The 26,959-nt window shown below is 43.4% G+C and overlaps 1 protein-coding gene across 1 annotated transcript in view; it reads right to left on the bottom strand.

Moving 5' to 3' along the window:
- LOC117291901 (exportin-5-like) overlaps positions 1–26,959 on the bottom strand; it is a 123,862-nt gene that overhangs the window by 24,759 nt on the left and 72,144 nt on the right. Inside the window, exons 15-17 of the mRNA XM_033773944.1 lie at positions 22,175–22,374; positions 11,264–11,429; positions 10,775–10,890 (exon numbers count right to left, since the gene is read on the bottom strand). Coding sequence (XP_033629835.1) covers positions 10,775–10,890; positions 11,264–11,429; positions 22,175–22,374 — 482 coding nt within the window. The remainder of the gene's footprint in view (positions 1–10,774; positions 10,891–11,263; positions 11,430–22,174; positions 22,375–26,959) is intronic.

The raw sequence follows: 26,959 nt of genomic DNA, 5'->3' as shown, positions 1-26,959 counted from the left end.
CATTAACTTGCCAGTTTCCCCGAAATTAATCCCCAAAGAATGGTTGGTAGGTCTTAAAAAAGTCCCCTCTATATTTGTCCCAAGTGATTGACACTTTTTCTGATGTTCACAGCGTTCAAACCTGGGGGTGGGTAACAAGGTCCATCTTCAGAGAAACACGATTCCTTTGTGATGCCGCTGGAGTTCAGCATTTCTTTATTGTTAGCCTTCAAACAAATCTGCCGATTCCGTCAAAATAAAGACGTAATTGGTTGATTCTGTTGATCGGACTTCTGTCATTTGGGGCCTACCGCTTTCTTTATGAAATAATTGCCGCGGCAAGGCCCAAAAGCTTTATAAAGGTTCTTACGTCGCCTAGCAACAGTGTTGTCATGGTCAGAGGTCGGGCCTACAAGAGCACAGCCACTCTGCAATAGTCTCTTACCGACTGGCTTTCGTTTCATTGCATACTGTTTTGTTCAAGTATGTGCGGATCGAAAACAATTCCCCCCCCACAGTAGTGTGGGTAGGGTCTACGAACGAATACTTACCTGTAGAGCAAATTACTACAATTGCATATTCCCTATGCGCTGCTAGGTAACACTAAGACTTTTTTACAACAAGTGCAACAGCGCCCTCCATCGCCCAGTGCACACCGGCGCGAACGCCATGCGCAATCGCCCTCTTTCTCGGAAACTCATACGTACAAGTATACAAGAACCAAGTATAGTGGTGCAGGCGGGAGGGATGCTCTACAGGTAAGTATTCGTTCGTAGACCCTACCCACACTACTGTGGGGGGGGGGGAGTCTACGTCACTCTACTTACCTGTAGAGCAAATTACTACAATTGCATAGACTAGCACCGTTTTGGAAGGCGGTGGGTATACGCAGGACTATTGCACATCATACAATTATTATGGCGTCATGGCAACGAGGCGCGACCGGAAGGAGGCACCAGCTGTTGCAAGATAAGAAACGCAAAATATGGGGGCCACATTGTCCGCCCACGACCCGGGGGGTGTCGTCCCCATAGGACAAGGAAAAAACATTATCAATGTTAGACAGTGGCATTAAATATATATATGGCATACAGACAAGAACTCACCGAGGGTGAAGACTTGATGCGAAGAGGACTAGCGGGAGGATGACCCGCGGGAGGCCGACTGCAACACCGCCCGGCCTGTCTGGCCGTCAGTCTGGAGTACGTCCTTCATGTAGCACTGTGAGAAGGTTGTAGCACTCTTCCAACAGGCTGCCTCCTGTTGGTATACCTTTAAAAAATGCCCAAGAGGACGACACCCCGCGTACGTCGTGGGCATGGATACTGCCCTCGGCCACCGGCCACCCGCACGGAACGGAGCGGATGGCGGTAACGATCCAGCGTGCTATGGTATCGCGCGTTACCGGTTGGTGAGGGGTTGTCGAGGCCAAGAATAGTTGGTGATGGCCAGAGCGGATAGGCTTGGTGCGGCTTATGTACCATTTAAGCGCCCGGACAGGGCACAAAAGCCTGTCAGCCGCAACCGCAGAGAAGGATTTTAAGTCCGGAACGAAAATGTCCGGAGGCTGAAAAGAATCAGATTGATTCTTCGTCAGAAAACCTGCGGAAGGAACCAGCCGGACACCACCGGGTTCCCAACGAATGTGACCCGGTGCCAAAGTCAGGGCGTGGAGCTCGCTACGTCTGCGCGACGTAGCAGCCGCCAGCAGAAAGGAAACCTTTATCGACAACTGCAGCAAAGGAGCGTTGCTGAGGGGTTCGAATGGGGGACCTGTTAGAGTGGAGAGGACACTCTGGAGGTCCCAAGACGGGACAAGTTTGCGTACCGGAGGCCGAGATACAAACATGCCCCGCGCCAGCTGAGAGATCGTTTGATTGGAAGAAATGGAGGAGCCATCGGGAAAACCCTCATGAATGGCTGCGATGGCCGACCGGTAATTTTTGACCGTGGCGGTCGCCAGCCCACTCTCGTACAGGTAGAGAAGAAAATCCCCTACGTCCCTCAGAGAAGCACTGGGGGGACGTATAGATCGCCGTCTACACCATTTAAAGAAATGGCGTAGTCGGCAATCGTAGACCTTACGAGTGGAGGCACGCCTCGACTGGGTGGCAAGCTCTGCAGCCCGGCGTGAAAGGCCTGCTGTGCGGAGCGACTGGGTGATAACACCCAGCACGTCAGGTGGAGTTCCCTCGGGGCCGGATGAATCATCCCGGAACTGGGTTGATAAAGGAGATCCAGACGTTGAGGCAGGACCACCGGGCGGTGGACCAGGAGCCTCACGAGTCGAGGGAACCACGGCTGACGCGGCCATAACGGGACTATGAGGAGCACCCGGCAGTGGGTGGTCTCTATCTTGGTCAACACCCGGGGGATGAGTGAGAATGGCGGAAAGGCGTAAGCCAGGAGGCCCTCCCACGGAATCGACAGGGCGTCGATCTGCCATGCGTTGGGGTCTGGACCCCTTGAGCAATACGTTGGCAGCTGATTGTTTGCCCGTGCGGCAAACCAGTCTACGTGGGGTCGATCGATCAGCCGGAAGAGGGTCTGTGCCACCTGAGGGAGCAAGGACCACTCTGTCAGGGCAATCCAGCCCCTGGAGAGGGCATCGGCTGTCACATTCTCTTCCCCCGGGATGTGGGCTGTCGACAGAGCAACGCCCTGGCGGATGCACCAGTGAAGGAGCTCCCAAGTCAGGGCGCACAACTGCGCCGACCGGGTGCCTCCTTGGCGGTTGACATAAGCCACGACCGTGGTATTGTCGCACCGCACCGCGCGTCCCGACACCGCAGTCTGAAAATGCCGAAGGGCATTGAAGACCGCCATCAACTCCAAGACATTGATGTGGGACGAGCGGTGTTCCGGGCCCCACTGTCCCGCGATCTGGCGCGGGTGGAGGGTCGCCCCCCAGCCCTGCTGTGACGCATCGGTGACAATGGTCACCGAAGGCTGAGGGGGGCGGAACACGCGCCCCTGAGTGAGATGGGCCTCGTCCAGCCACCACCGCAAGTGCGGGATCAGCCAGGGCGTAGTGGGTACCGGCAGGTGGATAGGGTGGTGTCGAGGGCGGTAAAAAGACAGCAGATGGAGCTGAATTGGCCGCATCCGGAGTCGACAAAAATCCACCAAGTCCACCATGCTGGCCATAAGGTCAAGGAGCCTGAGCCAAGCCCTTGCCGGAGCCACAGCCGCTGGGAGAAAGAGGGACACGCACTGAAGAAGATTCAGTACGCGGTCCTCCGTAGGGCGGGCTAGTCCCCTCGGTTGGCGGAGATCGAGAGCCGCTCCGAGGAAGGTAGGGTTCTGCGAGGGTATCGGGTGCGACTTTTCGGCGTTCACTAGGAACCCAAGATCCGAAGTGAGGCGCCAGGTGAGCCTGAGTGCCGCATCCGTCGCCGCCCGCGATGGCCCCACTACCAGCCAGTCGTCGAGGTACATGAATATCATGACCCCGCGCCTCCGTAGAGCAGCCCCCGATTGTCTTCACTACCCGGGTGAACACTCGGGGCGAAGTGGACAACCCGAAGGGCAGGGTCGCAAACTCGTACATGACGCTGTTGTACATAAAGCGTAGGAATTTGCGATCCTCGGGCCTGATGGGCACGTGGAGGTACGCGTCCCTCAGGTCCAAGCTCGCCCCCCAGGCGGGTGTGACGATAGATTTGAGAATGGTCCGCAGCGTCTCCATACGGAAGTGCTGCGGACGTATGAATCTGTTGAGGGGTTTCAGGTTTAAGATGGGGCGCCACTCGCCCACCTCCTTCTTGGGAACCAGGAAGAAGGTGGACATGAAACCCGTCCGCGCCCCTTGCATGGGAGCGGCGTAAATTGCTCGTTTCTGGAGGAGGGAGGAAATCTCCCCCTCGAGAGCCAACCGCTTTCCCATGTCTGACGGAATTGGCGTGGGCCGAATTATCATGTCCGACGGGGGGGTCCCCGTGAACTCGAGCGCGTAGCCGTACTCGAGTGTCTCGAGGACCCACCGGTCGGAGACAACCTGTCCCCAGGACCCCAGAAATTTCTGAAGGCGGCCCCCCACGGGTCCGTCGGTGGGAGGCCGCCTTGAGGCAAGCGAGTCACTTGCGCCATGCCCCCGGGAATCGGGGGTTTGGCGCGTGAAAACCCCGCCCCGCTTGAGGGCGCTGGTGTCCCATCTGGGTCGGCGCGGCTCGGACACTAGATTGAGTGTCGGCCCTGCCGCGAAACCCACCACGGGCGGGCCGCTGAGGTTGACGCCGTGGTATGGTATAGGAAGGAGGCTTGCTTCTTTGCCTTGGCCTTGGGCGCAGCCGGTTTCTTCAAATTAATCTTATCCGCCGCCTTGATGCGCTTGGCCTCAGCTTCCATGGATTCTTGGAACTGGCCCGCAAAAAGGTCGGGACCTGTGAGCGGCAAGGCGTCAAGACGCTTGCGCGCTCCCACTGAAGGAAGGAACAGTGCGTCCAACACGTTCGCCCTACGGAAAGACGTAGCCAGGGCGGAAATACGTGAGAACTGGTCCAGGATGGTCCTCAAGCCATCATCAAGGCAGTGCAGGGCAGCGACCACGAGATCAGCGTGAACCGCCGAGTCGCCGTCAGCGCCCAAGGCCAAATACTCGGAAAGGAGTAACAAGAAAGAAGTGGACCGCATCCCAAAACGGGAGGCTGAGTCCAACTTCTTAGCCACTTCCTCCAATTTCCCACGGGCCTTATCGGCGAAGGGACGTTTGGAGGAAGTAGCCCCCCGGTCGGCAGTGAGTTTATCTGATGCCAAATCTGGGAGAACGGGCGTTGCAAAATACTTATCGAAATCCCCTTGGGGAAAACGATAGTAAGCTTCGGTGCGTGAAGCATGCGCCCGCCATTTCCCTGCCTGCATAACTGCATTCATACGATCCGTGCAAACACGATCCAGGGGCAGAGTCGGAAATGTATTCTGGGCCGATGGAGCTGGACCCGACCTCTTCTTGAAAGACTGTCGTTCAGAAGGAGGGGGGTCGGCCACGGCCGGCAGGTTCAGCGCTCGGATCATGTCCCGCTGAACGAGCCGCAACTCAGTCTCACGAATTGACAACCGCTGCATAGCGGACAACTCGTCCTCTTCCGGGGACGACTCGTCCCGGGCGAGTGCCCAGTACTTTTATCATGGCCCATAGAAGAACCCGAATCAGAAAATTCTGAAGCCGGGTGCAAACTGATCCCCGACAGGGATGTTATAGTCCTGGCGGTCACAGGTGGCCCCACAGGGGCCAGGGATACCGCTGGGACACGAGTCTGCGTCGGCAACGGTACTGAGCGGTGGCGCAGCGGAGACTCCGGGGCCCTGCTCACGGTATGAGGGATACCGCTACCCGAGGCCACCCACTGGTGGTCGAACGGGACCGGTGCGTCGCCCCGGGCCGGGAAACCCGGCGGGGCGGACACGCCATGACGGGCCGGCAAAACGGGCGGAGCCACTGGGCCATGGCCCTGCTCCAACCTGCCCGCCAGGGTGGCGGTCAACGCTTGAAAGGCCTCCATGAAATCGGCCCGTGAAAGTGAGTCACCGCGGTGACGTTTGCCCCTGTGGGAGGAATCACTGGAGCTCGAAGAGCGCCGTGTTCTTTTCCCCTTTTTGGCCTTTTTCCCTCGGGAAGAAAGGGATGGGCTGGCCTCAGATGTCCCTTCGGACAAGGGTTGTGTCACGGGGACCCCAGAGCAACGGGTAAAACCCGAGGATGAGGACGGACACACCGAGCGCGGGATACCGGGGGAATCCCAGTTCGCCGGCTCGGCATTGGCTATCTGCCTACCGACCGCCAGAGCACCCAGCCCGATGGCATGAGCGGCCGGGTTACGGTCGGCAAACCCAACCCCGTCCCCCACCACGGCCACCGAGGGAGATTCGGTGGGGCTGGATGGGGAGTGGCGTACTGAGACACGCGGAGGGGGGACCCCCTCCGTCCGCAGTAGGCCAGTGGGTGGCTTAGCGGCAGGCGTGGAAGGCCCCGGAACGGGGTTTCCTTTGCCTGCCTTATTTTTCTTGGAAACGGCCCGGGTAGCAGGAATTTTTGTTTTCTTGCTTGTGCCCGGGCGTTTACCCTTGGACAGGTTGGACCCCTGGACGCTGACCGACGAGGGGGAACGGGAAATGTTCCCCCCGAAGTCAGCGGGATCCACGACCGACGCAGCACGCAGGGGCTGTGAAGGTTGGGAGGACTGCGCCGACGACGGATCGTCAACGGCGTAGCCCCCCGAGGAGTCGAGCTGTCCCGGGGAAAGGGAAGTATCCCCGGTAGCGACAGTGCGACCCCTCCCTGCCTTTCTAGAACTCATTTTATCAACTAAGAAAATTAATAAAGACGACACACACACTCTACAAACACGTCTTTATCAAGGTAACAATAATGAAATATACACAATGTTCTATTTTATATCTCAAAGAGACTCGGTTTAACGGAAAGTAACAATTTTCTAGGGAGCCTAAAAAATTTACGTGTCACCTGTTCGGAGCTAAGGGAGAAAGAGGGCGATTGCGCATGGCGTTCGCGCCGGTGTGCACTGGGCGATGGAGGGCGCTGTTGCACTTGTTGTAAAAAAGTCTTAGTGTTACCTAGCGGCGCATAGGGAATATGCAATTGTAGTAATTTGCTCTACAGGTAAGTAGAGTGACGTAGACTTGACAGGTTAGTTTTTACCCTGGCTTAACGTGTATGTGGAACTCAGATATTGTTTTCAAACTAACCTTAGTGATTTCGTTGCTGCGAAAAATTTGATGTGACGCATGAGGTTGTATTGTTAAAACTACCATTTTGTTTTAAATGATCATTCTATCATAATTTGTCAAGAATATTGCAGGCTTGAACAAATTTGATGTTGTTTTTTTTCTTCTTGGCAGCTTCAACTTTTTAACCCAAAACTGATTTTCGTGTAGCATAAATAATTATTAAACAATCCCGAGGACATATCTGGGTTTTTTTATTCAACATATTGTCCATGCCTCATGCCTAAGGCCGAATTTGTGAGGTTTTTCCATGCTCCTCCGTATCCGTAAGCTCTAAAACAATGATAATTCAAACACAAGTATTTTTCAGAATTGTTTTTATTGATGAACCAGGAAACCTTCAATGAAACTCGTTCGAAAGTTAAATTAATTATTTAATTAAAATTTAATCTTTAATCATGGCAATTGAATTTATTCCGCAAATAATAAGAGTTGAGAGTTTAATAGTCTACGCCAGTCTTAGCGTTTCGAACACTGTTTCGGTATTGTATTCAAATGACATAACTTAAATAGAACTTTCGTTTCAATAATTTGTCGTTTAAATGCTAAGACCTATGGGAATTGGGATTATTTTGATATTTGAATTAGGGCCTTTTAGGAAGTTGTTCTCCATTAACTTTTCAATTTTTTAAAAAATTAATCCCCAAAGAACGTCTTGAAAAAGCTTAGTCTTCAAAGAAAACTGATTCCTATGTGATGCCGCTGCAGTTGGAATTTCTTGATTGTTAAGCCTTCAAGTAAATCTGCACATTCCGAAAAGATAAACGACGTGTTTGATTGATTCTGTGGTTCTGAATTCTGTCATTTGGGGTTACGCGCTTGCTTGCTGAAATAATTCCCGCGGCAAGGCCCATAAGCATTGGAAAGTTTCTTACCAACAGTGTTGCCATGGTCAGAGGATGGTGCATGAGCACGGCCACTTTAAGGAGTAGTGACCGACCGTCAACTGGCTTTCTTTTCAATGTGCGGCAAACAATTTGACAGCCAAGGTTTTACTCCACCTATTTCTATACGTGTGTACGGATTGTTATTTACCTTGCTGTTGAAAGAATCACGTGGTTGAACATTTTTGCCTGCCTATATCGTTTTTCCACCATGCACAAGTTTCAAATCCTACTTAAATTCTAATTATTTTGATGTTATAAAAGTTTTGTATTGGTTCGACTACCTTGACTAGATTATATGAGTCCAATCTTACTAAACATGAATTTAATTTGAACAGCATCTGGAAAATGACATTCTACCTTAAGGAGTTTTTTATCCCGACATAATTGATCTCATGATGTTGTCATCTTACGTATACGTTTTGCAGCATCAGAGCAAGAAGATAAAACGTATCAAGGAGGCGATATCCTTCTATCAGGCTGTCGACTTTGTAATCATAAATTATTTCTGTAAGACGACATCCTACTTTTGAAGAACTATGTTAAAGCAAGTTTATGTTTCCTTTTTATACCACATAATTGAAAAAACTCACAGGGCCAAACCCCCCACTATAAATTTATCCCGACCAAAAAAATGCACACCCTTCAATAAGATGAGTGACAGCTCCATTGTTCAATGGTTCCTTTGAGATGCCGCTGGTAAAACATTTTAGACGCTTTGCTTAAAAAGTGTGGTTTTGGGGGGATTTCCCATTGATGGGAATTTAATCCACTGGGGACAGTGGCAAAAGAGGACGCCTACATTGTACACTTCCTATATGATGCCGCTAGCTTTTTATACTTGTTTCTGAAACTAGCTCGTCCAATAAAACCGGCTGTCTCCTTCCAAATAAAGACGTAGTCTTGCCTATTGGGTTAGTTTTAGGCGGTAGGTTTATACAAAAGTGACTGTATAGAACTTTCGTGCATTGGTGGTTCATTTGGAATGGGCTGTCTATAAGCAACAATTCCTTTGTGATGCCGCAGGAGTTTCAAACTTCTTTTCAGTAAATAGTTCTTCAAATCAAACCGGCTTTTTCCTTCCAAATAAAGCTGTAATAGGCTGTAAACTGTGGTTGCTTTCAGCTGGGAACAACAATGAATCACATCTCAAGCATTCACGCAACCATGCAAGGAGAATGGTCCAGCATTTTTCGCGTGGAGATTGTCGCGTGGAGATTGTCGTGAAAGAGTACCGCCTACGCGCGACTAATTGCCGACGGCTGTTTACGCATTTTGCTGTCTGGCGCGATAAAACCCACGCGTTAGGCGGCGCAACAGTCTATTGCGCCAAGGCATTTCTATCGCGCTAAATTTATCGCACGGCGTCTAGTTATTTTCAATCGGTACTGTATACTGTACATTGCTTCTAGATTTTGATCAGGCATTATACATTATATACATGTACAAAAGTGTTTTTTTTTGTTTTTGCAAAACATATTGTAAGCAGTTCAAAGCCCAGTATGGAAGCTTTTATTGCAGCTTTCTTTTTGTAAACAATATTGCAAACTGTGAGTGTGACTACTTACAGTATTAAATAATCAAAGGGAAATGATGCAAAATAACGTTACAAGACCCACGCTCTTGGCCAGCTTAAGCATTCTAAGTTGACCAGGGAACGATTTCATCCAGTATTTCTGCGTAGCAAAACTGTTATGCAATTTTTTTTTGTATAGCAAAATCAAAATTTTGCATAGCAGTCCATTCCTTTTGCATCAAACAGCAAATTTTTAAAAATCCCTTAAATTGCAGACACATAAATTTGCGAAGCGGGTTAAAGTCTTAGGGCAAAATTTAAGAAAGATGTTCTCATAGTAGGGCTTAGTAACTTTAGTTGTTTTTTTGCCTTTACTTTTTGTAAAAATTCTTGGCACCAAGGCAATTTTCAAGGGCATCAAGGCAATCATAAAAAAGTTGCGAAGGGCAAGACGGCAATTTGATTTTGAAAAAAAAAAACACAAAAAAACCCAAACTAGTTCTTCCAATTTGTCCATTTCAATTTTCAATCGATTGCCTCCTATTAAACTAGTCGTATTTAATTTACAGAAAAAGAAAGCATTCATCTAACTGAACAAAATAGAGAACAAATCTTACAATACACAATGAAATAATATTTTTGTTCATACGGCTACTATTGGTCATGCACGTTGTGTAGTTTATCGTTCCCACGCAACTAGTCCATTTTGACACGAGTTGACAGAAAGATATGATGAATACATTTTATCCATGTGCGCGACAACTATGCTGTACATGATGTACGTAATACTATTATGCATGCATCGTGGCGGAGCATGTGCAGACACGTCAAGTCTTTCTCAAGGCGTGTGTGTTTCTAGTTCGTGTAATTTTTGTGTCGCACCCAAAGAACAACGACTCGCGGGCTTGAAATCTGCTGTTGTGCATTACATGCATGAAATCTGGTGCTATTTCTATGCGTGTTTGCTGACATTCGAGGGCCAGTGCAGCGGTTAAAAAGACAAGTTATTTGTCACTCTTAGAATTTCTTCCCGATGTTTTGTTTTATAAAATTAATTGAAAGAACAAGTTTGCCTTTAAAAACGTACGCATGCATGTTTGTCATGGACAGGGCCTAGCAGCACTACTTTATCTATAAACAGCATTAGTGCGCACGCACAGTGCAGCCGGCGGAAAGAAAGTCGACACAAACAATAACCGTTCTTTGCTATTCATGGATGGATTTTTACCCTTCAAAAAAGAAAACCAATTAACTTTTTACAATTCTAATCATTTTAAATATTGTATCAATCAATATCTTAGTCTTCAATTGAAATAAATCCACATGGATTCCTTCAGGAAGGATGGCTTTGTCAAACCTTATCGGATTAGTGGTGATAACGATCTTAATCCCCCAACTCCCAGCTGATTTTTCTCCCTTTAAAACCCTCCAAAAGTATGCGTCCAGACCCGACCAGACACAAGGTTTGGTCGGGTCGGGTTTTAGAGGGTCGGACACGTAATGATAAATACAAGGACTTGGTGTCCGAACCACTTTTTGGGTTCGGATAAATCGTGTTACCTTCATTTTTTAAAAATGCTAACAACAAATTTATAAAAATTTGATGGTTTCTTTAAGAAACCATTCTTCGTCAATCCAATTTGATACATACCTCAATAGGCTGAGAACATTATCAAGCATTGGCAAAACATGACAAAAACATGGATTTCTGTACATAATGCCAGCACTTGAAACAGATCTAACATGAAAACCTCCAACCAGTGCTTCCTGAAAACAAAAATAAAAAATAAAATAAAATAAACAAACAAACGAACGAACGAACGAACGAACGAACGGACGAACGGACGAACGAACGGACGACCGAACAAACGAGCAAACAAGCAAACAAGCAAACAAGCAAACAAGCAACAGGCAAACAAGCAAACAAGCAAACAAGCAAACAAGCAAGCAAGCAGGCAGGCAGACAGACAAACAGACAGACAGACAGACAGACAGACAGACAGACAGACAGACAGCAGACAGATAAACAAACAATTAAATTAATCTTAAATTGGATAACAAAATAAAAAGGCGAATACATCGGAAATCAGACAAAAGTATTAAACATAGGTATTCTGAGTACAATGTAGAGTTAACATACCTGTGGATCATCTGGCCATTTACTCCTTTTCATAACAGCCATCATTGTTGCTAAACATGTCAATATTGTTGCTCTATTAGCTCCTTCCTGGTCCTCTTGAACATGTGACATACCTCTCTTGGCTAGTCCAATGTACTCAAGAAACATCATTTCATTGCTCAAAACACTATAGCAGAAAATATTAAGGAAAGCCTTATATGTGATGTGATCAACAGGATTTGTCCACAGTTTTTGTAGCTGTACATTGTAGGTGAAAAAAATTAAGTAGCCACTTTAGGGGCCCGGGAAAATTGTGCAATCTAGGGCCATTTCAGAGAAATTTCTTGGACTCTTTAAATTTTTATCTAAAATGATTTAAAAGTAATACAAATAATGCAGTAAAAGTTTGTCCACAAAATATTGTTGGGCCCTGCGCTTTGAAGAGGCAATTGTTGAGTATTTTTTAATGAAGAATTAAAGACTTGTAATTTAACAATGCTTTTTTCACATCTTTTACCCATCAATCTAGAACTATTCGGTCATGAAGCTGATATTTTGTATATTGTATTCATTTTAAACAAATTTATTAATTTATGTAAAATTACCAGTCATGGTAATTGACCTTTTTCTTAGTAATTGTGTTGTATGTTTGCACAACATTTGTATTATAAGTTGTTTAATTTTTGCAAATAATAATCTATACTATTAAAGCCGTAACCCGCGCCATCTTGGATTGAAATTAGAAGGTCCAGTGGCATGGCATCCTTGTGGAATTCAAAACAGTTGTTTTGTTTCAGACATCGGGTTGCAAGTCAACAAAACCCTGACCTGAACTAAATCTTATGATTGACTGGAGTCCCGAGCGATATCTCTAGCGGGGTGCCGCGCAAAGCGCGGCATCCCGCTAGTGAATTACTTAAACACTTACATTACATCTTGAAAACTTGGACACAGATCATAGGACGAAATTGGAACTTAATGTATGAACGAAAACGCAAGTTAGTTCGCCGCTATCATACCACGTGTGCATGGAGTTCATGCTGCATGATATTGATGACGATCGTGGTAACTTTTGAGTGATTTTTCGACGCTGTTGTTACAGTGAGATGGTAAGCTACGCTGTTAATGTGATTGCGAAAATGTTTTGGATTGAAAAAAAAAATAACAGAAAAACACACCAGATGTTCTTTGCCCAAATTGAAAACAAGATGGTGTGTTGACAACACAATTGCCTTGGTGAGATTGGAATTGCTACACTAAGTCCTTTTTGAGTAATTGTTTAAGCCATAATGCGCTTAATATTTACCTGAGGGGGTCCAAAAACAAAAGGCTTCTGGGGGATCCCATGATTAATCCACAAACCAGGTTTGGAGTTGATACGCCAAGTCCTTTTCGAGTTATTGCTCGGACAACAATTCTTTTGTTTAAGCCATAATTAGCTTAACATTTTACTGAGGGGGTCCAAAAACAAAAGGCTTCTGGGGGATACCATGATTAATCCACAAACCAAGTTTGGAGTTATTACGGCAAGTTCTTTTTAAGTTATTGCTCGGACAACATTTCTTTTGTTTAAGCCATAATGAGCTTAATATTTATCTGAAGGGGTCCAAAAACAATAGGCTTCTGGGGGATCCCATTATTAATCCACAAACCAAGTTTGGAGTTGTTACGGCAAGTCTATTTTGAGTTATTGCTCGGACAACATTTCTTTTGTTTTAGCCATAATGAGCTTAAAATTTATCTGAGGGGGTCTAAAAACAAGAGAATGACCAATCCAAAACCAAGTTTGGTGTTGGCTCATGAATACATTTTAGTGCATGTATTTTATGAATTGTTAACACTTTCCCACAGGTTATCTGGAAGCATCTGTATGACCCATCTTCAAGTGCTGAAAATGGAACCCTGTATAATGCAAGAAATACGCATGTACCATGGCTGAGTGATGCTCACCGGTGTACATTACCTTGATCGTTCCCACCATTGGTCGGTTTCCAGCGCTTAGTACGAAACAACCGCGGGTTCGAGGAACAGCGAAAGTTTGATTTAAACAATGTAATAATGTTTGAGGATGACAACAGAACTTCGAGAAGAGGAATAATTACATGTATATTACCAAGGTATAACAAAACAATTGTTGCACGCTGTGACTGGCAGGGGTCCATCGGTTTTGTACACCTTCGAGGAAAAATGGTACCCGAGGCGAAGCAACATTTGTATAATGTACAGTGATTCCATGAGAACACAACATGAGAGAATACATTAATCATTCAGCAAATACACCAGGGCCCAATTTCATGGCTCTGCTAACCGCCGAATTCTGCGCTTACGTTCATGTATTCCCCGCTTACGTGCAAGCCATGAACTTCTGCGCTAGCCTTGAAAGCGTAGAATGCCTGGTAACGTGGAGTACGCACGCACAGAAGCCCAAAATTCGCCGCTAACCTGTGAAACATGCTTGCTGTAAGCACAGAATTCCCTGCTTCGTAAGCGCCGATTCTGTGCTTACGGTAAGCAGAGCCATGAAATTGGGCCCTGTATACGATTCTCAACAGTTTATTGTATTTTAAGAATACTTAGACGTTTATTTTCTGAAAACACATCTTTTCCTTATTTTTCTACAGAAAATGCTTATCTCAAAATGCTTTAAAAACTCAATATGTTCGATTTAGAATTTCAGTTTTGTGTGCTAACATTTGGCAATGAGTGCCCAAGGATGTTTACAGAACATACTAAAAATGTATGATTACATTGCATAAAAACATTTGAAGATCATCATTGTTCTTTAGGGTTACAAGCTATAGTGTGCCTTATAGTACCGGTGGGCAACACACTAATGGGCACACGAAGAGTGTGACATGGGAAGGGAATGTTGGATAGTTGTAACAAAATGAAGTATATTGTCAAGTATTTTTGTTTGTGTACATTCAGAATCACATGAGGATTGTGGTTGGCAAAAAAGAAGGTAAATGACCGAGTTTTTAAGAAACTGGAAGGATAAGTCTTCAAGATTTATACGTATGTAACAAGGACAGACATTTTGTTTATTGGTTGATAGAAGTTAAACTAAAATAAATGTTTTGCCCAATTTTGTCCAGATACCAACTCTACAGACCCTTAGGAATAGTTACCAGTCAAATGTAACAAATGTTCTTCCCTGCTATTTAATAAATTTTCATTCAAAATCTGGTTAACTTGCCTTTTGCTGCATGCTCTTGTAGTGCAATTGTTTTTTTCGTGCTTGTATTTATGATCTTTTAAAATATTAAATTAATAGCAACACAAACAGAGTTTGTAGCAAGAAGTGTGTTATGCCTCCCTAGTGGAAAGTATTTTTGTATTTTAGTCTTTGAATATCTTGATTTGCCAATTAAATATTTCTATATCTCATGTTTTTCTGTAATCTTAAAAAAAAAAAAAGTAAATATATTTTCTTATGCCCTGTAATTTTAAACCGAATTCTGCCTCTGGCTGCCAAGTTTGATTGTTTTTTACTAAACCAAATCTGAATTTGCATGCAAAGAAATTTTGCAACAAGTTTTTTTTCTTTTCATTACTCTCTTGCAAATTCTATGACAAATTAAGCCAAAATTTCACAGATACATAATTTTATCATGTTGGGATATATCATGTGATATCCTCCTCTTACCAGTTTTCACGCTATTATGCCTTCTTCTTTGAATTGGGAAACAAATAATGATGCCAAATATCAACCGATGCCCTAATTATCTTCATTTGTTAATATGAAGTATGCAAACATATATTAAAACTTGATGGACATTGAAATGTTCACACTACACACCGATCTTCGATGACTTCAACTGGCCCCATTTGTTTTGAGTTTTTCCTATTTTCCCCAGTGAATCCATACAGGGAAGAAACATCTGCAAGTGTTCTTTGAGACTCTGTGTATGAATCTATAGCCAGCAGTTTTTTTCGTTTTATTCCAAATATTTTTTAATGAAATTAAAAAAATTACCATGGTAATGTGCAAAAAATTAAAAAATAAAATAATTTAATAAAAAGTGTGAATAATTATTGGCTTTCAAATCTGATTTTTATTTAGTTTTTTTTCTCCTTTTTTTCCTTAAAATTTATAATAAAGCGTATAAATAAACAGTGATAATTGAATCAACAAGCTGATGTTTAAATTTTAATATTAATAATAATGTTGATATGAGGGTGAAAAAATAAAAATCTCTGAAAATATTAGAAAATGATATAAGGCACATGGCTTCTTTAAGCCTCTGTATTTTTTTCCAGAATGCTCAGCAAAATATTCTGTCACATGATTTTATCATCATGAATTGTGAGTTGAAATAGTGTTTGATGAAACTTTATGGGTGGGCAAATATTCTTACATGTATATGGCCTCAACATTATGACATATTGTACCAAACTTTTTGCATTTACAAGTGCAAATAACCAGTGGAGCCTTACGTGTTTCTAAGTTTTGGTCAAGGGAGAGGAGACTCTTTGCTTGGCAAATAAAACCACACAATTTTTATCTAGGGACTGTTTACATCACGCACAGAGAAGGAAAAAGACTGCCACGATTTAAGGGACACCTCGAAAACAGGACCTCCTACACTGGTCGTTGAAAATTAACAAACATAATGTCCATTGCCCAACTTCTGCAAAATTAGGCATGTTGTCAATGATTGTTTCAGATAAAAAAATAACCAATGTTGTCGTGTTTACATTTCTACTTCCATGCACAAAGCTACCATACTACATGATCATCATATTGCTGCGAAGGAAATGGATCGGGCGAGTTGGTCTGTGAAAAGCGTTTGAAAACGTTTATTATAGAAAAATGCTTGAGGTTGGAACGATTTTTAAGTAAAATACATTATGAGCCACATACATGTAAAATAGCCTCGAAATTGCACTGTTTTCCTTTAATAATGACCACAGAATTGTTTCATGGATGCCGCCATGATGATTGTGTCCATGACGGTTGTGTGATCGACGTTATATAATCATAGATGTACAGCGTACACATGTATTCTGTGTGTGCACAGCATCCATGCATGCGATGATGAGTCATTCATATTGACCTTTGACTCCATCTAGTATGAATAGTCATCTTCAATCCATCACGTGGTATGTATATTTCAAACATTACTTGTCATTTACATAGTCTGGCCACGCCTTCAATTTGCAAATGGCCAAGACCTTGGTGGAGACCATGGTGAGATACAGATATCAGAGAAAAAGAGTGCCCGCTAACGTTCGTTCATTACACGTGTACAGTTTTTGCCGTGGGTAGATCGGAACGTTGGTTGTGTGTGACCGCGCAACACCAATGGTCTTGGAACCAAGACTATTCGTGATGCTGAGATTGTAGAAATGAGTATTTTGTGTCTTCAGACCAATACATGTGTCTGACTAATTTTGTTGTGTCATTTTCAACCTGTCATGGGGTAACATTACAGCTGTGCCGTACTTGGTTTAATTTCTCTAAAGTTCCATTAGTAAAATGGTCTAAACATGGCCAAACTACTCTTGTTATTCCTGGTCATGACCCTCCACATGACATAACAATATTTATGGATAATGTTGTTAACCCAGGCCCTCGTATTGGATCCACTAGTAATGAGGATGAGGAGACATGCAGAAAAGAAGTGGCCACGAACAAACATGGTCTCTGATCTTTCAGAATATAAGCTTATAAGAAATAGGGTTACCTTTCTTCTTAATAAAGCTCGCTGCAGTTTTTACAAAGACTTTATCGAAAGTAATAGTTCTGACCAGAGGAAATTATTTAAAGCATCTAAAAAGCTGCTTGGGCATAGTGTTGACGTCCTCTACCCACCTTTTAAAGATAAACTGTCTCTTGCAAATGATATGGGTAGCTGTTTTGTAAAGAAAATATCTAATATTCATGCTAAACTTGATGACTTGGAAGTTTCAACCTCTGTGGACAGGCCGTTATCTTTTACACCTGAAACAATGTCCAGTAATATCCTGTTTGATAGTTTCATACCATTAACCGAGTCACAGGTAAAACAACTTGTTGTCAATTCTTCTAAGGGATCATGCGCTCTGGATCCCATGCCTACTAACCTTGTGGGTGAGTGCCTTGATGTTTTGCTTCCAGTAATTACCAACATTATAAACTCATCATTAGTTTCTGGAACATTTCCTACTGACTGGAAAGAAGCTTTAATATGCCCTTTATTAAAGAAACCCAATCTTGACATGAAATTAGAAAACTACCGTCCAATCAGTAACTTGCAATTTATTTCTAAATTAACTGAGAGAGCTGTTTGTGAACAACTTTATAGTCACATGTCAAAACACTCCATGTTTCCGGTTCTCCAATCATCTTACCGGAAGCATCATAGTACAGAAACGGCTCTTATTAAGGTTAAAAATGATTTACTGATGAGGATGAATTCCCAACATGTTATTCTGCTTGTCCTTTTAGACCTTAGTGCAGCGTTCGATACTGTTGATCATGTAATTTTGCTGAAACGTCTTCAGTCTAAATGTGGAGTCACTGGCAAGGCCCTTGATTGGTTTTCGTCCTATTTGTCAGATAGAAGTCAACGTGTATCCATTCAAGGTACCTTATCAGAGAAGTTTAACATCAACTGTGGTGTTCCTCAGGGATCGTGCTTAGGACCATTTTTGTTTTTATTGTCTATGCCTCTAAATTGTTTGACATCGTTGAGCATCATTTGCCTGATGTCCATTGCTATGCCGATGACACTCAGCTGTATCTATCTTTTAGACCCGACGACGACAAATCTTGTCAAGCTGCTGTGACTATAATCGAAGATTGCATTAGGGACATCAGGCAATGGATGATACATGACCAGCTTTTAATTAATGATGCTAAAAGTGAATTTTTGATCATCGGATCAAAGCAGCAATTGAAGAAAATTAATATTTCCAATTTAATGATAGGTGAAGCTACTGTTTTTCATACAAAATGTGTTCGTAACTTTGGGTCTTGGTTCGATTTTGAACTTACAATGAACACCCACATCAATAAATCTTGCTCTGCAGCCTTTTTTCATCTTCACAACATCAAACGCATTAGTCAGTTCCTTACACAATACTGTGACCAGTCGTCTTGATTATTGTAATAGCCTTTTGTATGGTCTGCCAAAGTCACAGATAGCTAAACAAAGGGTTCAAAACGCAGCTGCCAGAATTGTTTCGAACACACATCGATTTGATCACATCACACCTATACTTCGTCAATTACATTGGCTGCCTGTTTCATACAGGATTCATTTTAAAATCATGTTGTTGACATTTAAAGCTCTTCATGGTCTTTCTCCAAAGTACATACAGGATCTTGTTTCCATCCGGAAAGTATCTTCTTATAATTGACTTAGGTCAGGGAAGAATGGTATTTTCTTGGAGTATCCTTCTGGTAAAATGTTGACTACATTTGGTGATAGGGCTTTTTCTGTGGCAGCCCCTAAGCTTTGGAATGCGCTACCGCTTCACATACGTAGCGAACAGAAACCCATCTCTTTTAAATGTAATATAAAAACTTATTCTTTTAATACCGCTTTTTAGCTTTTTAATGTCTTCTTATATGGTCACCTTGCCAGTTAGTTTACAATTTTAGCATAGATAGGGTTAGAGGCGTCTGTCTCCTGAAAAGGTCAAAACATTACCGATGCCAGCAGAGCTAGGCCTATGTAATAAGTAATTAATTAGTTCTCTGTTGGCGGGACAGACGTATCCCCATACTTTTGTTTGGGCACTTGCCTGGTGACCAGTCTTTTTTCTTTGTCTTTTTTCTTTGTCCACACTGTGCTTTTTAACAAGTGTTCTGCGCCACCGAAAGTCGAGGGCCGCACCGATGAGGGTGGGCACCTGAGAGGGGAGTGCACCAGAGTGCACCCAGTCGTGACCGGAATGGTCGGGCTGGATGTACGGGCTTGGTGGGGCAAAATACGAACCTCACGGAAACTGAGGCCACAAGGGTCTGAAAAGCTGTCATGAAATCATCCCGGGATAACGACTCGTTACACCGAAGACGCCTGCCCCTGTGGGAGCCAGATAAAAAACTTGTCAGAGCTTGACGGGAAATGTCGAGCGTGATGGTCTATTTTTTATTTGTAACCAACATTTTTTAATTTGTTTTCTCACCTGGGTGAACGGGATACCCGAGCAACCGTTAACCCGAAGACGAGGGCGACCCTGTGAGCGAGGTATGCCGAGGGACTCCCAGCTTCCCGGCTCCATGTAAACAATTCTTCAACCCATAGTATCGCAATTGCCCCACAGCTCATAATAATAATAATAATAGACCGTTTTTATATAGCGCTTTTCACGCCCGAGGGGTGTCTCAAAGTGCTTCCGACAATATTACCCCTGGTCACTGGGCCTTAAATCATTCCTTAAACCATCTCAGCTCCCTAGGGAGTATACAGCCTGTGCGCAAAATATGCACTACTCGGCTAAACCAATCACAAGAACCATCTCTGCCCTCACAGGTACCCATTTACCCCTGGGTTGAGAGAAGCAATTATAGTTAAGTGTCTTGCTCAGGGACACAAGTGTCATGACCGGGATTCGAACTCACACTCTGCTGAGCAGAAGCATCAGAGCTTGAGTTCGGTGCTCTTATCCACTCGGCCATGCACCCCATGGCGTGGGCGGGTGCTAATCGGGTAAGGCGGCCATGCAAAAGCCCATCAACGACTGTCAGGGGGGAACCCACGTGGCCAGCGAGGGCCGGGTAAGCCGGTTACCCCCCAGCACCAGCTTTCTTTGTCTTGCTGGGGCGTTTAACCTTTGATTGTGTAGACCCACGCATACTGACCAAAGAAGGGCAACGGAAGTATGTATTCCCTACTATGGGGGCCGGTTGAAGGGCTGCGAGCCCGGTGACGAAGTGTCACCGGCGCAGCCCTCCGAGGGCTCGGATTGTCCCGGGGGAATGACTCGATACCCCGGCGATGCTTGCCCCTCTGGGAGCCAGACGTAGACGCATCAGAGGTTGACGGTGAATGTCAGGCGTGACGGTCTTTCGTCTTCTGTCTCTTGTGCGAAGATCGGTCCTGAGAGGAAACCTGGGTGACCGGGGAGCAGGAAGGCTCCCTCCTTGGTCAGTGGGTCCCCCAGTCGACGTAGCCGACTGAGGCTGCTGGGCCGGTTGAGGGGCTGCGAGCCGGGCGACGAAGTGTCACCGGCGCAGTCCTCCGAGAGCTCCGACTGTCCCAGGGGAATGGACGTACCCCCAATTTCCTTGAATCTACTCATTTAATCAACGATCTTTATCTTAAAAACTTTTTAAAAATATACAGTTTGCGGGCTAGTGAAAAAACCTGCGGACGATCCAATTTATTCTTTTATTTGCCCGGCGGGCGATTGGAAAAAAGTTAAGGGAAACCCCCACATATTATTTTTCATTCCATTGTAGAAGCTAATAACATGTTTTTTTCTTTTTTAATTTCGTAAAAACCGTCTCCGTGTGTTTCATAATGGTCGGACTCGTTTCATTTTGTTTGGAAATTTCACAAACTTCTGTTTGTTTTGGCTGATTTGTTTTGGCATGCTCTCTGAAAAACAAATTTACGTTTTGTTTCACCACTTGATAATTGATATTCATGTGATTTTTTTTAAATTCAGCCTATTCTTCAGGCGTCTTCAGATTCTTTTTCGTTTTGATGTTAATGAGTTCGTATTTTTCAGGTTTTATTCCAAGTATAGTGTGGTTTATAAAACAAGTATTGTATTTCTAAAAAACTTAAACAAATTTACTAAAAAAAGTTTGAGGAAAGTGGCCAGGATTCACCTTCGCATTGTACGTACCCCACGCATTAGCCCCACCTCCAGCACCAACCTTTATTTTGGGATGGAGAACAGTGGGTAATAGAGGCATTTCTTTTCAATGCCACAGGTATATTGTGATTATTAGCATTAGCCCCACCTCCAGCACCATCCTTTATTTTGGGATGGAGAACAGTGGGTAATAGAGGCATTCCTTTTCAATGCCACAGGTATATTGTGATTATTAGCATTAGCCCCACCTCCAGCACCATCCTTTATTTTGGGATGGAGAACAGTGGGTAATAGAGGCATTCCTTTTCAATGCCACAGGTATATTGTGATTATTAGCATTAGCCCCACCTCCAGCACCATCCTTTATTTTGGGATGGAGAACAGTGGGTAATAGAGGCATTCCTTTTCAATGCCACAGGTATATTGTGATTATTAGCATTAGCCCCACCTCCAGCACCATCCTTTATTTTGGGATGGAGAACAGTGGGTAATAGAGGCATTCCTTTTCAATGCCACAGGTATATTGTGATTATTAGCATTAGCCCCACCTCCAGCACCATCCTTTATTTTGGGATGGAGAACAGTGGGTAATAGAGGCATTCCTTTTCAATGCCACAGGTATATTGTGATTATTAGCATTAGCCCCACCTCCAGCACCATCCTTTATTTTGGGTTTGAGAACAGTGGGTAAAAGAGGCATTCCTTTTCAATTCCACAGGTATATTGTGATTATTTTCAATTACTTTTGTAGCTTCGTTTTCCTTTCAGCCAACAGTTCAGCTGAAAAAGCTTGCTTGCACAACTTTCCAGAACACAAACATTTACTTCATAACAATGTTTTGAATTTGGTAATGCAAACAAAACCACTTTGATCATTCAAAAGAAAACTTCATCCTCTACAAAATAAAGTCAACTTGGAACACAAGAAAATAATCACATCGACAGTTATACAATGATTTCTATGTACGGCAGGAAATTAAGTGAATGTTCATGGCGCAATGAGGAGTGAATGACGTTATGTTTAATATTGCATGAGAGGGTTAAAAAATGTAAGAGTTGTTCACAAGTTATTACAGTTGAACCATACATGTACATGTATATAACACCAGGGCATATAATTCTTTATACCAGAATAAAAACAAAGAAACCAAAAAATAAACAAACAACACAGACACTTACTTTTTAAGTGTATCTGCCATCCACTTAACTGTAAATGGTTGCATGATTTCTTGTATGAGGGCACTCTGCTTATCAAGATGTTTAAACTCATTGCTGAGAAGGATAAGTGCTTCATTCAATGTGCTTTTTTCCAACTGAGTGAGCTGATCTGCATCTTCATTTAACTTGTTGATCCGGGCATAGAGGTGATCAAAGAAATGCTGCATGGGATTGAAAACAAAAATGCTACTTATTAAACTGAACAATAGTCTGTTTCTCATTGCAATGTCGCATTTTGATCAAATAATGTAACCAAAGACCAAAAACCATCTTTTGCTATCAATACTAAGGGAATAAAAGGGTAGCAATGAGTTCTTACACAGCTGTTTAAAGCCGGCAGGGTCGAATTGCCGTGTGATAAAGGCCCGACCCCGAGCCGAAGGCGGGGGCCTTTAGCGCACGGCAACGACCCTGCAAGGACAACGGACGCTTAAGAACGAGTCACTACTCTTTTATTCCCATTCATAAATGCGCTTTTGTTAAAAAACATTTTAAAAATACAATTACAGACACTTTGACAGTTGAAAACTTTGTGAAGAGTCTGTTGCGCGTGGGTTGTGTGTGTGCGCGCGCGCTTAGAAATAGATTAGCGCGTGCGCTTAGAATTGGATTACGCGCTGTTACTAATAGCTATGAATTGCATTCCGCGTGATAATCTTGCGCGCCTGACACGCGGACGCCAGCCGGTTATAAACACTGGTCGTTATTAACCATTTAAACAACCCCACGTGACGCACTCTTCACCAACAGGAGTAGAGAAACTGTCTGGGGTATTTATGAATAACTATTACATGTATTATGGACTAAACACATTCTTGTTGAAACAACTTGTTTGAGAAAGATTTCGATCAGACTAGTCTAGTTTACAATGTATATAATAATAATGATAATAAAACACTAGAACAAATCGGTTTTGAGACTCGTTTGAAAGCATCAACTGTGGGTGATAGTACATGTAGATCAGCCAAAGTGTTAAATTAAACTTCGGACGGCACAGTTTGTTAATGGCTAGCATCCATGCCAGATGTATGGATCATGGGCTCAGGATGACAAATAGGGGGGATGCCAAGCTTGATTTTGAATTTTAAGGTCATTTTGAGGTCAAAAGGTCAAATAAGGACAAAAATCAATATTTTCAAAATGTATATAAAATTTAACCACATTTGATAGATCTATCCATAAATGCATTTTTAACTTTATGTTGACATTACAACATTACCGATAAACTTTGCCCATGTACACAAATGTATAGAAAAAACAAAGCGTAAAAGTGTGATTTTATTGAATAGTGTGTGTGTATCTTGAGAGAAGCAAATTTGTTTGTACTCCCCATCTCAATGGTGCATATATTTGTTTCAAACAACTTTTTTTTTAAAGGAAGTGAAGTTCCAGTGCATCTCTTGTTTGCGGTAACATCTCCAGACGCTTCTTCACCTTATTTACCAAAGATTTGAAGCCTGGCATAATTGATGATTTTTACCAAGGTGCACAAGTGATGCACAAACTGCTCAATGAGAGCAATTTCTCAGTAGTTGCTTCTCAAAGACTTTATTTTTCCAATGGTCATGTGAGAGGCTAAGTCTCATCATGTAAGGGCATGGAAGATGAGCAGGTAGTCCTTCACAGGTTGTGCAAGTGTCTCAGATACTGCACATATCGGTTAACATGCACTTCTTTCCAAACTTCTGATGCTTTTGAACACTTTAAGTTCACCAGAAGTGACATTTCTCCACCTGCAAATCACTCTTTTACACCCTTCATTGAATGTCTCTATGCTTGGAGCATCAACCTGGTGTCATCCTGCCAAGGTTTCCTCAAATCATCATCTCTCCTCGAGGAACATGGCATCCGTAACATCAAGGAACCCCCACCTGTTACTATTCCTCATCTTTTGAATAGACCCTTGCACTTCTCTAGGAAGACGTCCGACAACAACTTATAATCAGCCCATACCTGTGCTGTAGGAGTGGGACCTGGGTCTATTGATGAATTTTCGAAATGGCTTTTTCTTTCCCATTCTCTTTGACCGTGTCACTGCCTTGATGGAGCCCTCTCCAATCTAGCGATCAAATACCACGTCAAGTCTTGCTGTACATGTATTCTCTCCTAAAGTGTTATGTCACACTGACAAAAAGCCAAGCGTACATGTATGTACGTTCTTCGTTCTCTACACTGGCTACCTATTCTCAAGCGGATTCAGTTCAAAATTCTTCTCCTTGTCTACAAAGCAATACATGGCCTCGCACCCGCATACATCAATAGTCTCATCTCACAAAAGTTGACTTCTTTATCCATGAGCCTTCGATCAACATTCAACATTCATCCTCAACTTTCCAATGGTCCACGCACACATACCCGCTATGGTCAGAGAGCATTCTCAGTAGCTGCACCAACTTGCATCCCCCATAATCAAAGTTGCTGTGGTCATAGATGATGGGGACATGGCAGCCTTGCTGAAAAAGCTTCCAGATGTGGGATAAAGTATCTGTTTTTCTAAGTCCAGGGCCCAATTTCATAGAGCTGCTTAATGGTAAGCAAATTTGTTTGCTTAACATAGCAAAAAAATTGCTTAAGCGTAAACCTATTTCACGAGCGATTACTAGCTCAAGCACTTAAGCAAATGTGTTGACAACACAAATGCCCCGCTGAGATTGGAGTTGCTACACAAGTCCTTTTCGAGTTATTGTTTAAACCACAATGACCTTGATACCCTGAGGGGGTCACAAACAAAAGGATTCTGGGGGATCCCTAAAGTAATCCACAAACCAAGTTTGGAAGTAATACGCCAAGTCCTTTTCGAGTTATTGCTCGGACAACATTTCTTTTGTTTTAGCCATATAAGAGCTTAATATTTATCTGAGGGGGTCCACAAACAAAAGGCTTCTGGGGGATCCCATAACTAAACCACAAACCAAGTTTGGAGTTGATACGCCAAGTTTTTTACAAGTTATTGCTCGGACAACATTTCTTTTGATCTTCTTAGCGTGGGTGGATCTAGCCCAGACTGGGCACGCATACTCTGCAGATGAATAACAAAGTGCTAAGGCCGTTGATCGAAGAGTGTCCGGGCTGGCACCCCATCTTATTCCAGTAACTTTGCTTACAATGTTATTTCTTGCACAGACTTTGGCTTTGGTCTTCTCAACATGGGTCTTGAAGGAGAGGCAGCGGTCTAGGGTGACACCTAGATACACTGGATGGTCACAGTTTTCAAGTAGAGCCCCAGACCAGGAGACAATTAAGTGTGAAGCTGTGCGTTCGTCCGTAAAACCTAAACTAGGGCCATTCCATTCACAATTAAGTGTGAAGCCGTGTGTTCGTCCGTAAAACCTAAGCTAGCGCCATTCCATTAACAATTAAATGTGAAGCCTTGCGCTCGTCCGTAAAACCTAAACTTGAAGCTGTGCCTTTGTCCGTAAAACCTAAACTTGGGCCATTCCGTTCACAATAAAGTGTAAAAACATTTCTTGATCTTTGCAATTAAATCAAAGGTAGATTTTTTTTTACAACAAACTGATTAAATTTGTTCTGAACTGTAACTATTGCTCTGTTGCAAAACTGTAACTGTAGAAGCACGCGGAAAACAGGCGAGCAACTGTAACTTCACCAAAATAGAGGAAATTACAAAATTGTAATGATTTTGTATAGTATTGTTCAATTTTGATTCAATTTTGTTCAACTCAGAATATAAAAAAAGAGGAAATAAGCTGATCCGGGCGAAAAATGCATGGCTCGAAAAAGTGAACTGTAATTTAAAAAAATCACACAGCATTACCCCTTCTTAGAAATGAAACATATCAGGTTTTGAGTTCAAACCTTGGGCTGACACAACTTTCCATTTTGCGAGCTAAAAATCAAATTTAAAAGGAGGGAATTTACCTCAAGAACTAGTACCTCTTTTTTACAGCATTTTCTGAAGCATTCAATGGGATCTCAAACAATAAATCTGATTCTCTGCTTGGTCTTACAATGACTAGTATGGCAGTAAATTATAGAGTATAACATCACCTTATTGAGAGGGATTACCCTCTATTTTAAAGTGCGAATGAAACTAATCAGCTCAGGGGTTACTGAGTTCTGATCATTTAGGGACCGCATGGAATGGTCTGCATTGAGCAAAACACGACGGTCACATAGGAAAATTGTTTATCAATTTTTGTGAGGATTTGACTGTTTCAGCAAATAGAACATAAACTCTATCCCAACAATAAGCCATGGATAACACAGGAGATACGTAACCTCTTAAAACGGAAAGTACTAGCCGTTGAAAATCACAATGTGGGAGAAAAACGGAAAATTTTACGTGAAATCACATGGTAAGCGCAATTATGGAAAACAAAAAGAGGACCATTTTAGCCTAAAGAAACCCAAAAAGGCTTGGCAGGGTCTAAAAACCAAAACAGGTCGTGGTCTAAAGAACAGGAAAATTAACATTGCACCAGAGAACCTACATGTACCTGATTTCACAAACAAGCTGAATGTTGTCTTTGGTCGCTTGGACGTTATGATTTTTAGCGATTTTTAATACTGCCATCTGCAGAATTTTAGAAACCAATGCAAGCACAGAAAACGCAAACCAACTCAGCTTGCAAACCGTTGAAATTGCATAGAAGATATTAAAAGTCAACAAAGCAAAGGGCCCAGATGGGATCTCTGGAAAGATTCTAAAAATGTGTCAAAAGTCGTCAAATGTTGTCCAAATTCCAAAAACAGCCAAACCTTCAGCTTTGAATGATTATCAGTGAG

Source organism: Asterias rubens, chromosome 1 (assembly GCF_902459465.1).
Source record: "Asterias rubens chromosome 1, eAstRub1.3, whole genome shotgun sequence".
In the NCBI taxonomy this organism is placed as follows: domain Eukaryota; kingdom Metazoa; phylum Echinodermata; class Asteroidea; order Forcipulatida; family Asteriidae; genus Asterias; species Asterias rubens.
This window is presented reverse-complemented; position numbering and strand designations above follow the sequence as displayed.